This window comes from Tiliqua scincoides, chromosome 5 (genome assembly GCF_035046505.1).
Source record: "Tiliqua scincoides isolate rTilSci1 chromosome 5, rTilSci1.hap2, whole genome shotgun sequence".
NCBI classification, from domain to species: domain Eukaryota; kingdom Metazoa; phylum Chordata; class Lepidosauria; order Squamata; family Scincidae; genus Tiliqua; species Tiliqua scincoides.
Genome location: NC_089825.1, coordinates 138,657,040 through 138,680,135, shown reverse-complemented (window position 1 = coordinate 138,680,135; position 23,096 = coordinate 138,657,040). Strand labels below are relative to the sequence as shown.

General features: G+C 47.7%; 1 protein-coding gene across 1 annotated transcript; it reads left to right on the top strand.

Moving 5' to 3' along the window:
• Window positions 1-8,402: 8,402 nt before the first annotated feature.
• LOC136653861 (vomeronasal type-2 receptor 26-like) lies at window positions 8,403-21,727 on the top strand. Its single transcript, XM_066630739.1, has 6 exons — window positions 8,403-8,492; window positions 9,190-9,316; window positions 10,549-11,327; window positions 18,196-18,300; window positions 19,721-19,859; window positions 21,258-21,727. Exons 1-6 carry the CDS (start codon window positions 8,403-8,405, stop codon window positions 21,725-21,727), a joined length of 1,710 nt encoding a protein of 569 aa, XP_066486836.1.
• Window positions 21,728-23,096: the final 1,369 nt, after the last annotated feature.

Genomic DNA, 23,096 nt, shown 5'->3' with positions numbered 1-23,096 from the left:
GCCATCCAAGTTAAGGATGCCAAGAAATAAGTACAAGGACATGCCAAAAGCCAGTTCTGAATATAATTGAGGTTACAGTGCAGGGACAGACTGCACTTGCTCCCAGTGTGGAAGGGATTGTCACTCCTGAATTGGCCTCTTCAGCCACACTAGACGCCGTTCCAGAACCACCTTTCAGAGCACGATACCATAGTCTTTAGAGACTGAAGGTTGCTAACAACACAGCACACTCTACTGGTACTTGGAAACAAAGTTTTCTATATGTTTAAATGTATGGTATTGCCTTATTTGAAACCTGTAACTTGAAACCAACCAATCAAATGTTTGTAAGGCTATCTCCGGCCAACCCAGAGCAAGCCCCATCTATGATGTCAAACTCCAGCCAATGGAAAGTGCAAAACTCCTCAAACAAAGGAGCCAAAATGAAATATAAGGGAGAGGTTCAGACTGGGAAAATTGATCTCACTGCTTCAGACTGGAGTCCCTTGAGATGCCTGTTGCTGGCAAAGAAATAAAGCTTGCAGACGATCACCAGTCTTGCCTACTGAGTTTGCTTTTGAATCTTGCAACACCTTGCAACAGCACCAGTTACTATACTTTATACCTGCCTAGACTGACTTGGATTTATTTTTGAGCACCACTGGAGGTGCTCATGACTGACTTCAAACACTCAGGGCACAATCCTCACCCCCTTTTCAGCTTTGAGGAAAGGGAACAAAGATGGCCCTAACTTGAGGAGGCCTCCATAGCTGCCCCCCAACTGCAGGGTGCAGCACATGCCCCACTGGCACAGCTATGTCAGTGCTGGAAAGACCTAAATGGTTCCGAGTCAGGCCATCCAAATCCAGCCGGAGAATCCTGCTCACCCTACAGGCCCTCTGCAGTACAGTGGCAGGAATGAGGAATTGGTTTCTCATCCAAGTCCGTATTCTTCAAATAAATCAAAGAAATGATGGAGCTGCTCATCTGGCACCTGTGACTCTCCCTGCTCCACGTTACCTCTTTCTCAGAAGTTTGGAGTGTCAGCATGGAAGAGCTGCGACAGGGAGCTTGCCAGATTGGTGCAGACGGAAGCCGGGCAGCCTGCCAGCCCCAGCAACAGCTGCACCACAGCCCTCAGTTCCAAAAGGCAGCCCACTGCAATGTCTGTATTTTCCCACCTTTGCCACATGTGCTGAGGGGGAGGGGCAGTGCAAATGGCGGCGGGGCTGCAAGGGCCCCACCAGGATTATTCCCGTCTAGTAGGACTAAGATCTATTCTCTCTGCGTCCAAAAGCAACATGATTGTTCTTCAGGGAGATTCACGACCTACGGAGAGTTTGCGATTGATTTGTCAGGGTTAGAACATAACCCAGGTTAAATTTGCAGGCCTGAATAAGGTAGGGCCTAATGTTTGTGAAGTGCTGAGTCACCAGGACTCAGGTGTAGAGTGAGCCAGCTGATGAGGCATGTAGCTTGAGACAGGGTGTGGAGACACCACCCATCCTGATTCGTGCACAGAGCTTTATAAGAGACTGTGAGAGCCCTCATGTGTGGGTCGTTGGTGGTCATGTGTGTTGTATGTTTTGCTGTCTCTGCTTTGTTTTGCTTTGCTGCTGCTATTATTGTAAATTTGTAAATACAGACTGAAATGGTGATGGATTTCCTTGCGTCTGTGCACTCTCTACGTTGTGGGCTGTGTCCTTGAAGCTGCATTTCGCTGGACAACCAGATAAGGAGCTACTCCCTCCTCGACAAGATTCTAGTACTTTATGAAGATGCAAAGCAAGACCCAACAGAGAAGGTTTGGATCATGACATCTCAGGGGGATTTTGCAACAGTATTCCACCCGCTTTTATTCACACCCAAATCTTTCAATGGTACCTTGTCTCTCATACTCCACGCAAACCATGTGCCAGGATAGGAAGATTTCCTTAAGGCAATAAATCCGCATCAGCCTATGTTTTCTTTCTTGTATAGTGTCTGGTCAGTTCCATTTGAGTGTTCATTCCCCACATTTAACTGGTATCTACCAAGCACTGCACTGGGAACTGCACTGGAGAGGAGAAACTGAGCCGTCTCCCCAGTTCTGTATTTGAAATGAAAATGTCTCATGAGAGCTACAGTATCTACAATGCTGCACATGCTGTAGCACATGCTCTCCATTCCATGTACTCTTCAATATCCAAGAACAGATTAAAGGGAAATGGAGGCACAGGAGATGTCTGGGAAGGTGGGAGTGACAGACAAACAAACCAGGCAGGGGGCAGACAGTGGACACTTTTGGGGACTCCGTGAGCACACCGTAAGCATTGCAGGGAGAGGGGCGGGACTGGTGGATCTCTGCTCCGCTGGATCAAGAACACTGCATCGGGCATCCATGCAGTGGATCCATGCAGTGGAGAGGTCTGACATGGGACCTCTCAACACTGCGCCGGTTATTTTGCAGGTACATACATGGAACTCAGGATGCAGCGGTTGCCTTTAGGTGCTGCTGCTCCTCTGGATGTCCAGAAGCTCAAAATTGGACTCTAAGGGTGCAATCCTAACCCCTTATGTCAGTGTTTTCCAGCACTGGCACAGCGGTGCCAATGGGATGTGTGCTGCATCCTGCAGTTGGGTGTCACTCATGGAGCCCTCCTCAAAGTCTGGGATTGTTTGTTCCCTTACCTCAGAGCTGAATTGCCCTTATGTTGGTGCTGACATAAGGGGTAGGACGTAAGCACTGATGTAAGCACTGACTTAAGGGGTTAGGATTGCGTCCTAAACCTCCTCCACCTGTTGATCACCACCCACCCATCCAACATGAAACATTAGGTCCTACATGTGTAGGGCTCTTCACACACACACACACACACACACACAGCTTCTTCAGCCTTGCAGACATCTGAAAAAGTTTCTCAATGTGATCATCTGCCTGGTCATTATCAAAATCACTGCCTTCCGTTAGAGAAGTCCCAGGGATAATCTGAAGCCACCTTCAAAATTCATAACAAAAACAGCTGAATCCACTTGGGAGTTGAGGATAAAATGTGCACTTCAGCTTTTGAAAAGCCAGCTACACGAGGCAGGTGTAGGGTATTCACTGCATACAGCCAGGTGTCTGTCGCTTGAGTATGAAGACCTCATGTGAGAAACTTAGCAGTGGGGCTTTGCTCAGCCCCTCTACGGTCATTTCTCCTCATGACTGATGATTGTGTTCATGGTGCCTCATGTGTGGAAGTCACTGGAAATTGGTAGAATGCTGTGGGGCTGAGGTTCAGACATGCTGCTGTTCAGATGGTCAACAGTGCTGCTGCTGCAACTGCCTTACAGTGTCATCAACAACTGCCAGTCCAGGTGGGGTAGGCAGAAGAACACCCATCAGTCTCCAGACGTAACTATTGGTGTCTTTGCCTCTTTCGGTACTGTTGAGCAGAAAGATCTCTCTTTTAAAGAAACTCCAGATGTATCTTCCCTGGAAAGACTGTAAGTTGGGTTGTGGTTTTGATGTCTAGTAATTCTGATTAAAATCAGTGTTGTAAATATAGAAAAATTCCTTGGGATTACATACTTTTGGACTGGTGGCAATAGTGGGGGCACTAGAGGTGGCTTGGAGTGAGTTCAAGTTCACATATACCAAAAGACCCCTGCATCTAGAGAACTAGGATGTCAGGGTGAACACTAGTCTTGAACTCATTTGATGTTCCCTGCTCATTATCCTTGTGTGGAGAAGTTTTTTTGTAGGAAGGAACAGAACATTTGGTTATGTGAGCTGCAGCCGGTGCACTAAAGTGGTTTGCTAGTGGGTGTGCTTTTAAAGACATCTGGAACATGACCACACATGGAGGAAAGCTAATATGCCTGCAGGTTCGAGTGTGAAGGTCAATGGCACAACTTAGTGGAATGACACACAAGAGCTATGGGGCACAATGGTGACGGTGTAACAATAGATCACTTTTATTGTGGGGATAATAATGCAACTGCAAAAATGTGCATTCAAAATACAAAGCAATACAGTGTATAGGATATTTTCAACCTTTTTCAGCTCATGGCACAGTGTCAGGGGTGTAAAATTGTAAAGACTCACCATGGGTTCTTGGACAAGGCACACCCAGCTGCCAGTCAGAGTGCCCACATTCCCCAGTGGCCTAATAAATGACCCTCCCCAAACGTCCATGGCACACATGCAGACCGTGCGTGGCACACCAATGTGCCACTCACAGGGGTTGAAAATTGCTGCAGTGTATTCACTACTCACTCATACAACTTGGCCTAATCATAAGCAGTTGCTAGGGCTGCAATCCCATAAACACTGACCACATGTTTATATCATATGTTGAAAGCTTGGGGCTGATCTCAGGCCTCCCCTTAAATGATTCCAACCTAGACAAGAGTCCTGGACTCAGATATGTCAAGGAGAACATGATGGAGGTGCTAATTGTGTCCTCAACTTGGCTGCAAACGTGACAAGAAGCTAGAGAGGCTAAGTGAGTCACTGGCCAGGCTTGTTAAAGGTGATCTATCTGTATCTGCTACAGGAGTTTGAAGAGTTGTAGGAATCATGGGGCGAATTTGCCAAGACTACTGGCCTGTGTGATCCGGGCCTTGTGCTGATGGCACTTGCAATCCTTCAGCCCAAGGCTTGGGCTGAGGCAGTGCACAGGCCCCCAGCACAAATGGCTGGAGGCCCCTGAACACGGAAGGAGTGCAGATCCCATTCCAGAGCAGGCGGGTCAGCAGAGGAGGGTCAGAGGAAGGATCAGGCTGGGAGGCATGTTGAGGGAGAGCCTCAGTGACAGTGGTGGTGCCAGTAGGCTAAGCCCCCAGACCGGGTCGAATGCAGTCACTTGGATCTATGTCAGCAACAAAGCTGGTTTCTTAAAAGCTGGAAGAGTTTAAAATGCAGAAGGAAATAGATCAAAAGAGGCAAAATGGATACTTGATTAGAGAGACTTTGTCCAATCCCATCCCCTGCCACTCTCAAAGGTGGAGGTGCACACTGCATGCTCTGGGGGGAGCTTGAGGTTTCTGGTGGTGCACACACACGGTCGCCAGCCATTCACACTGGTGGCTCCATTGCATGCCCTGTCACTGCTTGTGTAGTGGAGAGGGATTCCAGTGATGGAACACTTGCTCCATCAACAGAAGGTGCCCATAGGATTAGGCCTTAGGGCTGCATGGCTATTCACATTGACCTGGAAGTAAGCCCCATTGAACACAATGAGGAGACATGCATACAGTGGCAAAGTAAAGAATAATAGAATCTTAGAGCTGGAAAAACCTAAAGCACCATCTAGTCCAAACCCCTGCCTCCAAGTAGGAAATCCTCTTAGAGCATCTTCAAAATAACACAAAACCAGTTTTTAATGAAACAATCCCTGCACTATAAGGGGATCTGTTTGTCACTTTCTACCCTTGAAGTTCATCTAGGCATGAGCAAAGGGCTCTTCCATGACAGAAACAAAACCTCTCAAGCCAGCCTTCCCTTGTCAGGAGTTGGGGAACTGAGACTCCACTTTCCTCATTGGCTTGTTCCAGGAGAAGAAAATGTCATCCTGTTCAACCACCAATAAACTATGGGAAGATGAGTGGACACATCCAGCAGGCCAGGTGACCAGATCCCTTCCGACTTTTGTTCAGAAGGAACTAGTGTGATAGGATTATATTATTTTCCATCTCTTTTCCTTGTTGGGCATCAAAAGATGTTACCAGGAATTCCTTGCCTGTAACTGAGCATAGTGAGAGCTAGAAAGTTCAGAAAAGCAGAGCTGCACGTGGGCCCATCAACCTGATTTTAAGCACAAGTAAGGGCTATGCAAAGAGCATGAAGCATTTCCATTCACCATATTGACTATGAACCAGAGCCTAAGACTACATGATTGTCTCATTTCAGCGTAATTCTGAAGTACTTCCATCGTCTCTTTGCCATGATGTTTGCCAGGTTCGAAATCGAGAAAGATGTCAACCTCTTGACAAACAAGACATTGAATTTTTTACCGATTGAAAACGCTAACAATGCCAGGCGGTCCTGTTCTGGAACTATGCGTCTCCTTTTCACAGGTCAGGGGCATCCCCTTAATTACGTCTGCAGCAAGGAAAAGGAGCTCATTGTCGTCATTGGGGGGCTCATTCCTCAGAACTCAAAGTTGATGCCCCACATCTTAAATATCTACAGGATCCCACAGGTATGTGTGTTCCCTAATCTAGAGAGAGGTACAGACACTAGGATTGCTAGGAGAGCAGACAATCTGGGCTACAACAAGTGAAGACAGAAGACTCTTCTCTATCCATTTAGCACAGAGTTGGAATCAAATGTTAATCAAGTGATGTGTGAAAATGTCAAAACCTGATGAAGTTCTTAAAAAACCACTTTAAGGAGGGAATAATTTGTACTGAATTAGCGGCAAATGTATGTGGGCAAAATATTTTCTCCAGTACCTTCCCTTGAGGAAGTCTCCATGAATGCCCCACACTTCAGGATGCAGTGCATAACACATTGACAGCGGAATTAAAGCTGGAAACTTGGACAGGAGTGGGTTCTGAGAGCCCAATCCTATGCCTGTCTACTCAGAAGTAAATCCCATGATAGTCAATAGAGCTTACTCCCAGGAAAGTGTGGACAGAATTGGAGCCTGAATGAATTATCCTAAGCCTCTTGGTCATCCTGCCCAAAACACTACACCCCAGAAAATGGAGACTTCCAAATTTTTGTTACAGGATCAAGTACAAAAAACTCTACTATATAACCTGCCAGGCATTTGAGAGAGGACCTTTTTATTTAGCAATCATCAGATGTTTGTCTGCCCTAAAAAGCTCATTTCATTTCCCCTTAGCTCAATTATGACTTCTTTGACTCTGCACTGAGTGACAGAACACAGTTCCCTTCCCTCTACCAGATGGTCCCAAATGCAAGATCTCAGTACACTGGGATTGTTCGACTGATTCGGCATTTCAAATGGAACTGGATTGGCCTCCTTGTTTCAGACAATGACAATGGAGAAACATTTCTGAGGACTCTCATTCCCAGGCTCCTCCAAAACAACATTTGTGTGGCTTTTACAGAAGTTCTTTCAGGACTAAAGACGTATGTGGAAGTGAACCAACCCTTTTATGACCGTTTACAAGGCGTAAGATCTATTGTCTCCATGTCCAGGAGCAACGTGATTGTTGTTCATGGAGAGTCACGATCTATGGAGAGTTTGCAATTGATTCTAACATTTTATGAAAAAGCAAAGCAAGACCCAACAGAGAAAGTTTGGATCAAGACATCTCAGTGGGATTTTGCAACAGTATTCAACCCGGTTCTATTCACATCCAAATCCTTCAATGGGACCTTGTCATTCACACTCCACACAAAGGACGTGCCTGGATATGAAGACTTCCTTGAGGCAATAAATCCACATCAGCCTGTGTTTTCTTTCATACATAAGTTTTGGTCAGTTGCATTTTGGTGTTCACTCCCCAAGTTCAACTGGTATCTACCAAACACAGGGAACTGCACTGGGGAGGAGAAGCTGAGCAGTCTCCCCAGTTCCGTATTTGAAATGAAAATGTCCGGTGAGAGCTACAATATCTACAATGCTGCTCATGCTGTAGCACATGCTCTCCAATCCATGTACTCTTCAATATCCAAGCATAGATTAAAGGGAACTGGAGGCACAGGGGATGTTTGGGCTGTTCAGCCATGGCAGGTAGGATTTTCCTGTAAGCCTTTAATGTGTACAGTCACCCCTGCATTCCCGTGGATGGACTTGGATCCACTCTTGCAATGCAACTGGACTGAGCGAGAAGTGAGACAATATTTTCACTTTAGTTTGTCTAAGCCCGAGTCCTTTCCATTTGGAAATGGGCTTAATTTAGAGGAGCAATAGATTGAAGGATAACTTTTGGGGTTATTAAATGAATTGTGAATTCTGGTGGAAATGGGGACTGGGAGTAGGAGGAGGGGTGAGAATAACTCTGAGAAAGTTTAACTATCTAATGTTTATAATCATCACATAGAAAAAAATGTTCTCATAGGTTTTGCTTGTATGCAGTCTTTCAGGAAATGTTCACAATATTTATTTTCTGGCCCTGATTATTATTCATTTCATGTCATGACTACTACTGAAAATAATTATGTCATATACAGGGGGAGGTGTCAATAATGTATGGGCCCCAGGTGTCCAATGACCTAGCCATGCGCCTGCATGTATAATCACAGTCTCTTCAGTGCCAGAAGGTCAAGGTCGCAGATTCCAGTGATATCAAAAGAACTCCTGCTCAACAGTTTACCCCTATTATTTTTCTTTTTCTTCAATCAGCTTCACCACTTTCTGAGAAATGTTCGCTTCAACAATAGTGCAGGCGAAGAAATATTCTTTGATAAAAATGGGGAACAGGCGACAGGTTTTGATATTGTCAACACCATCACATTCCACAATCTGTCTTTCCATAGAGTCATGGTGGGAAAGGTGGACCCCTGGGCTCCTGAAGGAGAAGAGTTTGCCGTTAATGGAAGCGCCATTGTGTGGAATCAGAAGTTTGATCAGGTGGGAAGGATCTTTTATGTAATTGCTGAGCTATAGTTCCACAGTTGCAGAAGAACATGGAAGTACTCTTCAGCAGATGTCTGGGAATTAATCTTCCAGTGCATGCTGCACTTACTCCGAAGCAAGCCCTATGGTACTCACTGGGATTTACTCTGGATCTGCCAGACTTCTGTGGTTATCATAACATTGATGCAAGAATAACACGGACAAATGGGGCAGGTTTGTTGTAATGCTTGTGCTTGTAGAATAGGATGAATAACCATGGATAATACATGCAAAGCTCATGCATGCCCAGGCATATGATATCTATGCTCTTTTGTCTTTGTGTTTATCCATATCTTCCTATGAATTGTGAGGCTGAATTGAATATCGTGAAGGGATGGTACATAGGGTAAGTAACCAAGGAGCGAAAACATCTTGATTCATATATAGAACAATTTTGAAAGGACACTTATTGGGTCTACAGCCTGCCTACGTAAACCACCTTGAGTAATATCTGGCAATAAACATATATAAATATAGGAGTAAATTAATCAGTATATGAGGTCAGAGGAGCACATGTCGAATATAGATGTTTACAGAAACGTGACTTATATGTCATTACTGTATTCTCAGTACCAAACCAAACCAAACATCACAGCAAAGAGAAAACAGTTGATTTCCATATTAAACCAATTTCCTCTGGGGTTTTTTGAAGATGCCGCCCCGATCGACATGCACTGAGAGCTGCCATCCTGGACAGACAAAGGTGGTACGCCAGGGGGAGCAGATCTGTTGCTATGACTGTGCTCAGTGCCCTGAAGGGAGGATTTCCAGCCAGCTGGGTAAGTGAAGAAGGTGATGCTCCATCCAATCGGTGTGCCAGAAGTTTGTGGAAATGAGCTGCTGAAAGGTCTTCCAGCCCAATCTTTTCTTTCCCAGCACTCAGAGGAACTGTGGCATCCAGGAACTTTTGTCCCCTTCCCCCGAGGAATGTCTCAGGTCCCGCTATGGGGTTTCTCATGTTTGCACCAGCTATTTTGCAGGCACTGATGTGAGAACCTTCATGTCAAGCTATTGGTTGGCAGGTTGGACACAGAGGATGGGATATGGCGGAGGAGGCCTCTGCCACTCCCTCAACCCTCCCACCCCATCTCTTCCCCAATTCCCCCTTCCCCCGCTCACAACGCCATCCCAAAACCAAAAGGCCATACCACTGCCTGGCAGTCCCACTTTTCTCCACGCAGTCACATGGCATTCTTCATCCAGAACTACCTACTCCAAGGGTGCCGTAAATGTGCTTAACGACATGTTTACAACACCCAGTGTCAGCACTGGAGCTCAGCACCGGTGCTAGGAACCTTTAGGATTGGACTATTAGGGACGAATCCTCAATTCATCATACTGATACAGTCAGTAAAGCAACAATTCAGCAGAGAATATGGCCCAGTCCTATGGGACTGTTATGACAGTGGGGCAGGTGTCTACTGTTGCCAAAGGCCCAGTGATGGCGTGAAGCTGGTGTCACCACTGGGCCAAACCAAGCATCTGCTTCAAAGCAGCTACAGATCTGGAACCACATTGCTGCAGATGCCGGTAAGTCAGAAGTGGGGCATGTTGTGGGTGAGGAGAGATCAGGCCAGGGGAGAGAGGAGGTGGATCCTGGTGGCAGCAACATGCACCAGGATCGAATCCTTGAACCTTGCCTCGGAACACTCCCTGACTCTCCTCGGAAGCGCATCAGCAAAATGGAGGAGGAGACCTACAGGTGACTGGGCAGCCTATACGCAACTCTGCTGGCCAGCTGTTTGCCCCCCATGACAGCACACACTTCCTAGGCACAGCACAGCTGACATTTGGGTAAAGCCTGATGCCAGATTTATTGAGGGTTGACATTCAAAGGATACCTAGATATGTTACATACATGGATGTAGACAAAGAAACATTTGAGTGAGTGATTTCTTTTGTATGTATTCATTAGCACACTTCATCCTATGATTGCACTGCACTGTTGCCAGACAAGCTCAGGTGACGCAAGTATACTTTGAACTGTTGAATCCCTGCATGTTTCTTTTAGATGCAGATCATTGCAGTGACTGCCCAGAGGACCAGCATCCAAGCAGGAACCAGGATCACTGTATCCCCAAAGCCATAACCTTTTTGTCCTATGAAGAGCCCTTGGGAATTGTTCTGGCTTCTTCTGCTCTTCTGCTCTCCACCATCACACTTGTGCTCGTGTGGAGCTTCATTCAGCACAGGAACACCCCCATTGTCAAAGCCAACAACTGGAACATCACCTGTGCCCTGCTGTTCTCCCTGCTGTGTTGCTTCCTCTGCACATTTCTGTTCATTGGCCAGCCCAGAAAGGCATCCTGCATTCTCTGGCAGACCTTGTTTGCCATCACTTTCACTGGGGCAGTTTCTTCAGTGTTGGCCAAAACCCTCACTGTGGTCCTGGCCTTCATGGCCACCAGACCAGCTAACAGGATGAGAAAATTGTTAGGGATGAGATTGGCCATGTCCGTCATCGTGGTGTGTTGCCTGATCCAAACTGGCCTCTGTGCAGCGTGGTTGGCAGTGTCTCCCCCCTTCCCAGAGCTTGACGTGCACTCCCTGATAGGTCAGATCATAGTGCAGTGCAATGAAGGCTCAACCTTCATGTTCTCCATTGTTCTGGGCTACATGGGATTTCTGGCCCTTGTCAGTTTTTTGGTGGCTTTTTTGGCCAGAAGACTGCCTGATACTTTCAATGAGGCCAAGCTGATCACCTTCAGCATGTTAGTCTTTTGCAGTGTTTGGGTGTCCTTTGTGCCAGCCTACCTGAGCACCAAGGGGAAATACATGGTGGCCATGGAGGTCTTCTCCATCTTGGTCTCTAGTGCTGGATTGTTGGGTTTCATCTTTCTCCCCAAATTCTACATTATTGTGTTGAGGCCCCAGCTTAACACCAAGGAAAACTTAGTAAGGAAAAAGAATTTTGTCACCTGACTGAATTGCTTGAGTACCTTCGTCCGTAGCATTGTGCATGAACCCCTTGAGATATGTCCATTGTTTTATAGAAACTCATGTGATTTCCTTCTACATTCCCAACTATTCCTCTTGGACATAATCCTGAGATTCATTTCAACTTTCACCAATCTGACATTTCAGGGTCAATCTAATTTCTCATTCCTCCCTTCTCCTCCAAGGTGTTGTCCTATTGTTCTAGATAGATGTTCTCTCTAGTCCTGAGCTACCTGGGGCTTCTGGCCTTCATCAGCTTCACTGTGGCTTTCTTAGCCAGGTCATTGCCTGATGCGTTTAATGAGGCCAAGCTGATCACCTTCAGCATGCTGGTCTTTTGCAGTGTTTGGGTGTCCATTTTCCTAGCATATCTGAGCACTAGGGGGAATATATGGTGGCTGTGGAGATCTTCTCCATCTTGGTTTCCAGTGCCGGGCTACTAGGATGCATTTTTCTCCCCAAGTGCTATATTATTGTACTGAGACCTAACCTAAATACCAGAGCGCAGCTGGTAGGAAACAAGTATCTGCAGTACTGACTAATGTTCCCAGTTCATCACATGCTTCCTCTTTCCTTGTCTATTTCACTGCATTTTAAAATGTAATCCTATGGACAAGGTTGTATCTTCTTCATAATTAGAAAATCATTTAGTATGTTTTAAGCAATCACTAGATAATAAAATCATGATGAGTGCCTTTCTCTGTTGATGCATTTATTGTTGGCCCATTTCCCTTCCAGAGATAGCAAAAGAAGTTCCTGTTTGTGTTCTTATAGTGGAGTACGAAGATCTTTTGCACCAGACATTATGGAGAATCCAAGCCAATAAAAGCGTAAATTAAAGACATTTATGTAGTTTGAAGATGAAGCAATACTGACAGGCCCTGGTAGCGCTGCAGTAATCATGACGCCATGGCGACCCAGGGGCTTTTCACCTTACCTGGGAGGATTGCAGTGGCCTCTAGCAGGGTCCAGGAGGCTCACAGACCCCATGACTGCACAGAGCTCCAATCTCAGAGTCTCCTGGACTTTTCTGGAGGCCAGCATAACCCCCCCACCCCCAGGTAAAGTTAATAGCCCCAGGCTGACTTTTGCAGTGATTGGGTGTCCTTCGTGCGAACCTACCTGAGTACCTGTCTCCCAGGACTTACCCTGACAGTGATCCACAGCAGGGAAGGAGGAGGACGAAGGAAGGCAAGCTGAAGGAGGGGGAGCACAGCCCAAGGGAACCCCACAGGGGAATGCCCTGGGAGGACAAGGAGCCAGCCAGAGGGGGTAAAGCTCCTGGGCCATCCCTACCCATTGGGTGGGGCAGGAGCTAGTAAGTAGTACCTAATATTTGAAAAGTGAACTTCTGTCCAAGTGAAAAGTCTGATCAAATATCCTCCTGTACATTCAGAAAAAAAATACTTCATTACTAAATTTATCTTTAGTCCGAAGCATGTTTCCCATCAAGATTTATGAGTTAAAATGGCTCTGCTCTGTTTTGCCCACAACATGTTATTTATTCATGTATTCATCATCAGGTATTAAATAATGCAGTACATGAATTTCTGTGTATAATGTGTATTAGTGCCCTGGTGCCTTTTTTTTTTTTTTTTTTTTACCAAGCAGAATCTAATCTCCTTTGCTGTGTTGCTTGAGAAGCACTTTTATTTCTTTTTATTTTGAGCCCCACGTGCATGTGGTGCTGGGTACCTCCCAAGAGATCATGACCCAAGCCAGTAGTGTGCCTTGAAGCAGGACAGATGGCAAGAGGTCTCAGATCCTCCAGGCCTCCTTTGGTTCAGACTACAGGCAACTATAAAAAGATCCTGCCTTCAGCTGCAGCCCAAATTCCAGGAACCCATCTTCGTCTTTGTCTCTCACCCATAGCTTCTCTCCTCTCCCCTCCTTCCTGGCTCCTGCTGGACTCCAGCCCCAGTTCTCCCTGGGAAACCCCTAACATGTGTTGGCCTTTCTTTGGAATCCTGAGGGGGGGGGGGGAGATACAAGTGAATTTTTAGTAGAGAAACTGTAAGTAGGGAAAGAGCTAAGCACATATCACCCAATTCTCTGCTCCAAATCCCTATTCCTAAATGTTTTAAAAATATTAATTAGACTCTGAGATGTGAAATTATGCATAAAATATAATTAGGACTCCAGTAGTCCTGCGCAGACTGCAGCATCAGAAGTCTCCACAATATTTGCTGGACAATGAACACAAATTGAAATCAAACTTCTATTGTGTCACACATTTGGGGGCATTCATTGACATTTGCAGATTGTGAAAGATTCTACTGTGCTCTGAAAACATCTCTGGTGTTCCCTTCAGGGAAGTTGTTCCAATGCTCAAGTCCTTATTGGGAGAAATGAAGAAGCAGATTCATGACCAACTGGAACGAACATGTTCTACCATCTCCTCAGCCAAAAGCAATGTGATTCTTGTTCATGGGGGTTTACGCTCTATGGAGGGTTTGCGCAAGATTCTGTCCAAAAGTGAACGTGATGAAATGAAACCAATAGAGAGGGTCTGGATCATAACAGCTCACTGGGATTTCTCTTCCGTTTTCCATCTGGATCTGTTCACACCACAGTCCTTCAATGGCACTTTGTCCTTTTCACTGCACAGAAATGATGTGGCAGGATATCAGGGGATCATTGAGAAAATAAATCTTAACAATTTTAATCTTTATCACTTCAGACTCTTCTGGTCTACTGTATTTCACTGTTCTGTACCTTCAATTGGTCTACATATACCAGGAGCAGAAGATTGCACTGGGGAGGAGAAATTGAGCAGCCTGCCCAAGTCCATCTTTGAAATGAAAATGTCTGGGCAGAGCTATGGTATCTACAATGCTGTTTATGATATAGTGCATGCTCTCCATGCCATGGAGTCATCAAAGTCCAAACAGAAGCTGAAGGGGGACGGAGGCACATGGGATCTTCGGAATGTCCAGCGGTGGCAGGTAGGGTGGATTCTCTTGGCAATTGCAACTGTCTGGGAGAATTGATGTTGTCACCAGGTATGTTATGAATAGCAGCCTCCATGTATGCTGCTCCTTTCACAGGTTGCAAAAATGGGGGGTTATTTGGAATCGTTACTGAGACCTGCAAAACTACCACACCCTTTTGGGGACAGCAAACAAATTCTTCTTGATTCACTGCTGATCTGACCAGTGACTGGTTCCTGTTGGCAACCACATTCTGACCTCTAATCTACCTATGTTGTGAAATATCTTCAGGCCCCAGTACAGTCAAGGTTAAAAACGGGGGGGGGGGGCTGTAGGTGCTGGTCAGTAGGAAAAGAAACAGTTCCACTGTCGGGATTGGACTAGTTGACCAATTAGGCCCCTTCCAACTCTATGATTCCATAAAATGGCAGCTGTTGGCGCAACTGTCGGCAGACATTTTGGGAGCGCTGCCACAAGAGGGAGCAGTGCTCCCCATCTGTTGACAAACCTGCCAGCAGCAGGGGCAGGGAGGAAGCAAAATGGGGCATGGAAGGGGAAGAATGAGATACAAGGAGGCTCCAGGATGGGAAGAATTGATAGGACTGGGTCCAAAGTGCTTTATTCAAGGGGCAGATGGGGCTCATTCACCTTAGGTTTTGTGCTGGCACCATTTATTACTGTTTTAAGAAGACTGCATGTTGAGCTGTAATTTGGAGAGTGTTGGGGGAGTGGACCTGTGGGTTTCATCAAGAGTATCCTGCATTTCCCCCTTAGTTCAATCACTAAATATATTCAACATTCAACAGAGAAAACTAAGGGCCCAATCCTATCCAACTTTCCAGCTCCGGTGTAGCCCGAATGCAGCCCCGTGGTAAGGAACAAATGTTCCCAAACCTTGAGAAGAGCCCAGTGATTATCCCTCCACCACAGGATGCAGCACACACCCCACTGACACAACAGCACGGCACTGGAAAATGGGATGGGATTCGGCCCTGAAACGGCACAGTAAATATAGTAAATATTAGAGCCCATCAGACATGAGGAGCCTGGGAGATTAGAAACAGCTTCACCTGCAACCAGAAAGCATATTTGAAGACGTGAGAGGCATATAGGAAAGAACATTGTTCAAATGGGGCTTCTCTCCCTGCATCCCTGTCACCCTGTTCACCTTGGACTGAAGGAGTGCCCAGCGGGTGCCATCCCTTGATGAGTGCAGCGAATAAGGGATGAATCCTATCCAATTTTCCAGTGTTGGTGCTGCTGTGCCTATGGGATATGCACTGCTTCCTGTGTAAGAAAGAGGCTTTATGTGTTAGCTAGTCAGATATTTTCTAGAAAAAGTCAAACGTCAAAGAAATTGCATTCAACTTGTTCTTGATCATTGACCCAAGTTCTTTTCTTTCTTCCTCTCCTCCAAGATAGCTTCACTCCTTTCTGAAAAACATTCACTTCAACAATAGTGCTGGGGATGAAATATTTTTTGATGAAAATATGGATTTTGCCACTCCGTTTGATATCATGAACGCAGTCACTTATCCCAATAAGTCCTTTCATAGAATCTGCGTGGGAAAGATGGATCCCTGGGCTTCTGAAGGAAAAGAGTTCACTATCAACCAAAGTGCCATAGTGTGGAATCACAAGTTTAAGCAGGTGGGAAACACTAGCATGTTTCTAAAGTATACAATCCCCAGTTCAAAAAGAACAGAGAAAGGCTCTTGCCTTTTCTCCCTTCCCGTTCCCTTCTCTGATTTCAACTTTTCAGGGATGACTCTATGCCAAGAGGTTGAACAGTTGCCCTCATGCTAAGAGCAGTTGCATCAGGCCAATGCAGACTCCAGCAAGTCTCTGGACGGCCAGAGGCTCATTGGACACAGGGTGCTCCCTGGGGGCCAAATTGGGAGTCCCGAAAGGTCATAAGTGGCCCCTGGGCTGGGGTTTGGGCACCCCTGGTCTAGAGGGACCATGTATCTAGCACAACGATTTTCAACCCTTTTCACCTTATGGCACACTGACAATGCAGTGAAGTTGTCAAGGCATACTATCAGTTTTCTGAGAATTGACAAGGCACCTCATGTGACAGATGGGGGGCTCACATCCCCAATGGCCCCACAAATAAGTGACCCTCTCCCAAATTCCTGCGGCATACCTATGGACCATTCATGACACGCTAATGTGCCATGTCACACTGGTTGAAAAGTCACTGGTCTAGCAGATGGTATAAGTTCATATGGCTGGTGAGGCTGAACTGCAAATGGAAAACAGAGCAGAGAGTAAAAGATAAAACAAAATGTAAAATGTAGAAAGACAAATCAAAAGGCTAGTAAATCACAGAGAACATTGCTGTAAACACTGATTGCTCCATATATATTCACTATGGATTAGTCATTAGTGTGTTCTTGTGTAAAATGGATGGGAACCTCACTTTGTGGAGCTGAGAAAAAGAAACAGATAATCTCCACTCTCAACCCCATCCCTTCTACTTATTGACAGATGCGTCCACAGTCCACATGTGTGGAGAGTTGCCTTCCTGGACACGGCAGGATTGTTCGTCAGGGTGCTCAGGTATGTTGCTATGACTGCGCTCAGTGCTCTGAAGATAGTATCTTGGTCCAGACAGGTAAGTAAAAGAATACAAAGGGACATCAAATCCTGCTGCCTCCATGCCCCGGATCGTCCCCCTCCTCACCCGGTTTTGCCAGTAGCCACCCCGCCCCACTCTCATCACCTCCCCCCACTGCGACCTTACTTGGTTCTTCAGGGTCTGTTTGGCTGAGCTGCAGCACTGCTGCCTCTCGAAGCAGCACTCACAACATGGCCACCAATGGAGTGCTGCGCACTAAGCTGGCAGCCACCTTACGACAGAGGATGTGTCTTCTGCTGTCATAAGTAGCTCCATGCGACAGCCCAATCCTGGTGATGAAAGGTTTGCCATAATCCATAGAGAGATTATAACAATACTTACATACCAGTATGTGGATATATAACTAACGGCACAATCCTAACCCCTTTCCAGCACTGACATAAGGGCAATGCAGCTCCAAGATAAGGGAACAAACATTCCCTTTCTTTGAGGAGGACTCCGTGAGTGACACCCAACTGCAGGATGCAGCACACGTCCCATTGGCACCACTATGCCAGTGCTGGAAAGCTCTGACATAAGGGGTTAGGATTGCACACTCAATAAAATCACAAACTGTGTGCAAGTGCTCCTGTACTATATTTGTATACAATATACAGTGCTCCTCTGCTCTCTGCTGCTTTGCTTCCTCTGCTCCTTTCTGTTCATTGGCCAGCCTGGGAGGGTGACCTGCCTTCTCCGTCAAACCGTGTTTGGCATCATCTTCTCCATTGCTGTTTCTTGTGTGTTGACCAAAACCCTCACCGTGGTGGTGGCCTTCATGGCCACCAAGCCAGGAAACAGGATGAGGAAATGGGTAGGGAAAAGACTGGCAGTGTCGGTCATCTTACTCTCTTCTCTAACTCCGAGTGGCATCTATGCAGTGTGGCTGACCACGTCTCCCCCCTTCCCAGAATCAGACATGCGTTCTCAGCCCACTCAAATCATAGTGCAATGCAACGAAGGTGCACCCACCATGCTCTACACTGTGCTTTGCTACATGGGCTTTCTGGCCATCATCAGCTTTGCCGTGGCTTTCTTTGCCAGAAAACTGCCAGATACTTTCAATGAAGCCAAGCTGATCACCTTCAGCATGCTGGTGTGTTGCAGTGTCTGGGTATCATTTATCCCAGCCTACTTGAGCACCAAGGGGAAATACATGGTGGCCGTGGAGATCTTCTCCATCTTGGCCTCCAGTGCTGGATTGCTGGGTTGCATCTTCATCCCTAAAGTCTACATCATTGTACTGAGGCCTGAGTTGAACACCAAAGAACAGCTAGTAAGGAAAAAGTAATTTTGGTCCCTCCCTAAATTCTTCCTTTCCTCTTATCAATGTTGCACTTTCCGTATTGTGTATTATCTTGTTTAAGGCTATAGGCCATGTGCAAAATCCAGTCCACCTTTATGCTTATGAAGCACCTCATAGTCAAAAGATAATCAATGGTGATGTTGAATGAAGCCGTCTCTCTATAAACATTACTCTATTAACTAAACTTTTTCCTTCTGTTTGATGGGAAGTTAAATTGAGGGCTGAGCTGAAGTTGCCACTCAAAAGTTGCACTTTGCCACTCAAAAGTCACCTTCCGCTTTTGTTTCAGCATAGGAAAGGCAGGATACAAATGTTTAAAATAAATAATTCACAGGCAGCAAAAAGATTTGTAGTGCCTCATTGTGCCATGGAAGTTCCTCGGGAGAGAAAATTGGTGGGCTCACAGACTCATGGAAAAAAGCAGTCGGGCAGCCCAATTCCACAGAGAGCCCACGGCAGCAGATCTCACACTCTAGTGCTGTTATGTCCTCTTAACCATGTCACAAAAGCTGTGGCGATGTTGTGAACTTCCAGATGCACAGCTGGAACAGAGAAGTCAGAGGTGGAAGGAAGTTGTGGGTCGTGAGGGCAGGTTATGGTTTGGGGGAGGATTGAGGGAAGATTGGCTGGAACAGGTTGGATAGGTTGTGCAAGCAGCACCAGATTGTGCAAGCAGCAATTGGTCTGGACTGAAGTATGTGGCCAGCACAGCCGGGGGTGGGGGGAAGCTGGGAGCAGCAGGCCATAGCAGCACCCTGATGCACACCAGTGGGACAAAAAACACAGGTCACATCCCACGGGGCTCATTTTTCCATTGGGGAAGCTCTTTGCAGTGGCACTCCTCCCTCCCAGCAATTGTCAGGACCCCCTGCATGTGCCACTCCTGCACACTACCTCGTTGAGCGAGAGGAATGGCATACATGGTACTGCCCCTAGAGGACCCTGCCTCTCATCCATCAGGCCCTTCTTACAGATGTGTCCTGCATCCAGGCATACCAGCTGGATAGGGACTGTGCCAGCTCTTCAGCCCCAGGATCCAGTCTCAACCCGGAAGAGCATCCCCTTCCTCCGGAAATTCCTGATGGCCCTCCACTACCTGGGGACTGAAAGCTTCCAGGGGTCATCACATGTCAATACAGGAACTGCCTAATTATCTACCAGTTGATCTGTTGATGAGTTCCTCAGTGCCAACTTCCTGCACCTATCTGTCTATGTCACCTTCCTCACTGCTGTGGCATAGCTGCATCACCTGCATTAAGAATACTATGGTGTTGTGGTGTTTCTCAAATTCATCTCCATTGATGATGTGACACATGTGGGTATATCCACTCCACCTGAAGTGCCCAGGATGAACTGCAACAGACATCAGCAGCACACCCTGAATGTCTAGGCAACCTGTGATGCCTGGGGACTCTTCACCAGCATCACTGCCAAGTTCCCTGGCAGCATCCATGGTGCCCAGGTTCTTGACACTTCTGCCATCAAGGCCACCTTGGCGTCATGGCCAGAGGGGAAGAGCCGGCTCCTAGGTAGGTGTGGGGACTTGGAGTTGGAGGGCCGTGCAGTCACATGGTGATAGCCAGCTGCCTCCTTCTTAACCATGGCTACCCCCATGGCCTTAGTCCATGATGCCTTATGTGATGGAGCCCCCAAGGCCTATGGCCAGGTTCAACATGGCGTACCATCCATAGCCCATGATGCCTTATGTGGTGGAGCCCCCAAGGCCTATGGCAGGTTCAACATGGCATACCATCCATGACTGTGGTGTGTATGTGTGGGATGCTGAAGATGTTCTTCTGGTGCCTGCAACTATCCAGGGGACTTCTGATGAGGACCAAGGACACCAAGGTGTTTGTGCCATGTTCCACAGTATGGCCTGCAGAAGAACACAGCAGCCCTGTCTGATGGGAAAGGGGGCTCAGGGCCATGGACATCCCACCCACCGATGCAAAGCCAGCCCAGCAGTTCCTGGGGCACTGCCATCCAGGAGCCCATCACAGCCCAGTACATTAGCTAGTGAAGGTGAGTGCAAAGTGGGCCAGGGACTGCACCACCCCAGGGACAAACCCTCCCTTCTAGGGCCCATAGAGAGTCCTATGAGAGGGAGGCACCCACCTACCCAAGAAAGGCCCCAGAAAGACCCAAGAAGCGGGGCAGGGATCGGATTTGGCACTGCCGTACTCCGTGACAAACCTATGGAATACCCTCATGCTGCTGGGATTGCACTAGCATCTCGTCTGTGTTTGATACACGGTGGTGCAGCATTTTGGCTGGCACTAGGTCTACATCTGTCAGCAGAAACTGTCTTCTGCCGGCAGAATGCTGGCAGGGCTCCCTTTATACCAGCTTGTCTCACATACAGGATCAGGTTGTTAGCATTTTCTATGCTAGGCAAAAAGCTAAATGCAAAATATGAAGAGAAATAAGTACGATCTCAATACTGTATTTCACTTATCCTGTTATCTGGGGTGACTTTTTGGTTGGCTGGCTAACAGTGGTGGACTTCCCCAGCCCCACACTCAGGGTAAAGGTCCGTGATGGCTCCCCCGCAAGATGCTGCCACCGCCTTGTGCTCAAATCCACCCCCCCACTCATGGGATCCCTACAGAGCCTCACAGAACTCCACGGCAAACCAAGGAAGGCATCTGAGGTTTCCCTGCATGTCTGACCACGTCTGGAGTCTCAGTAAGGCTTCTGCGTGGTCCTAGACCTGGGGTCGGCAACCTGTGTTTTCAGAGCTGCACGCGGCTCTTTCACTGGTCTGATGCGGCTCTCAAGTGGGGGCTGGAAGCGGGGCGCTTTCCCCACGGCTGCCACCCAGCCAGCTCAGCCCTGAGGTTCAGCCCGCTGCAGGGCAAAGGAAGGAAGGTTGCAGGGAAGAGGTGCCTGGCTGCCCTGTGTGGGAGGGTCCCCGTCCCCTTGCCCAGCTGGGTGCTTGCTTACAGTGGGGGTGGAGAGCTGGTCTAGGAGAGCGCCTCCGCCCCTGCCTGCCAAGGAAGGAGCTGCTGTGGGCGAAGGCGGCGCCCCGGCCCCGCACTCACCAGCAGCCTGCACCCGCAGCACATCGCTGCAAGGCGCCCCCTGCGCATGCCACCAGCGGCTCTCTCGGACCTGCTCTCTGCCCCCCACTGTGAGCAAGCACCCTGCTGGGCAAGGGGGCGGGGACCCTCCCGCACAGGGCAGCCAGGCACCTCTTCCCTGCACCCTTCCTACCTTCGCCCTGCAGCGGGCTGAACCTCAGGACAGAGCTGCTGGTGGCGAGCGCGGGGGGCTCCTTGCAGGGACCCCCGTGGCTGGGCAGGGAGAGCTGGCAGCGCTGGCACGGCTGCGCATGGGCTCAGTGGGGAAGGGCATCAACGGAAGGGCTCCAGTAGGCGGTCGTCTCCCGGGCTGCTGAGGGAGGGTGCTGCAAACTGCAGTCCAGGTTTGAGGGGTAGGTGGGAGCCCCTCCCCTCAGGTGAAGCACGAGGGATGGTCCCTGCTGGCTGCCTGGTGTCTTGGGCCTCCCTGGGCGTGAGGGGAGCCCTGTCCTTTTCAGTGGGGCTCACTACTCAGTGCCCACAAAGCCCCTTTTTTCCCCCTCCTCCTCCCCCCTTGAGACCTTAGGGTCACACCTGTTGGAGTTTGGTGCAACTCCGTCTGCTGTCCAGAGGTGGCAGGATACTGTCCTGAAAGGGTTAAGTAAGCCATAGCCCAGTGACCCTAGCCTACACTTTACCTGTCTCCTTTGGATGACCTATGTGGGGGTGTGGCCCAGACCCTGGCCTATAACCTTCCCTTCACTCCGAGCATGCCCTCTCTTCCTCACTGAACCTGACAAGGTGGCACTCAGCAGGGCTTTGCTGGTGACGCCATCTTGACGACATGGCACACACCAGCATCATTCAGTTGACAAAGTGCGCCAAGAAGGAGCAGAGAAGAGAAGATCCAGGGACCAGGACAACAGCAGAGCAAAGGTAAGTAAATAGTAAATAAAAAAAATATTTTCTTGGTGCTGCATAATAAAAGGACATAAGAACATAAGAACAGCCCCACTGGTTCAAGCCATAGGCCCATCTAGTGCAGCTTCCTGTATCCCACAACGGCCCACCAAATGCCCCAGGGAGCACACAAGATAATAAGAGACCTCATTCTGGTGCCCTCCCTTGCATTGGCATTCTGACATAGCCATTTATAAAATCAGGAGGTTGCACATACACATCATGGCTTGTATCCCGTAATGAATTTTTCCTCCAGAAACTTGTCCAATCCCCTTTTAAAGGCGTCCAGGCCAGATGCCATCACCACATCCTGTGGCAAGGAGTTCCACAGACCAACCACACGCTGAGTAAAGAAATATTTTCTTTTGTCTGTCCTAAATCTCCCAACACTCAACTTTAGTGTATGTCCCCTGGTTCTGGTGTTATATGAGAGTGTAAGGAGCATCTCTAGTCTATGCACTCTGTTCATCCCCTGCATAATTTTGTATGTCTCAATCATGTCCCCCCTCAGGCACCTCTTTTCTAGGCTGAAGAGGCCCAAACGCCATAGCCTTTCCTCATAAGGAAGGTGCCCCAGCACCTACAGGGGACCTACAAGAGGGGGCTACATTATAAAAATGGGACCTATAAGAGCATAAAGGTAAAAAAACAACAACAACAAAACTATATATGCAGTGTTATCTTCATTTTAAATGTCAAAAGTGTTTTGTGGCTCCTGAGGTTTTCTTTTCTCCAGAAAACGGGTCCAAATGGTTCTTTGAATGTTTAAGGTTGCCGACCCCTGTC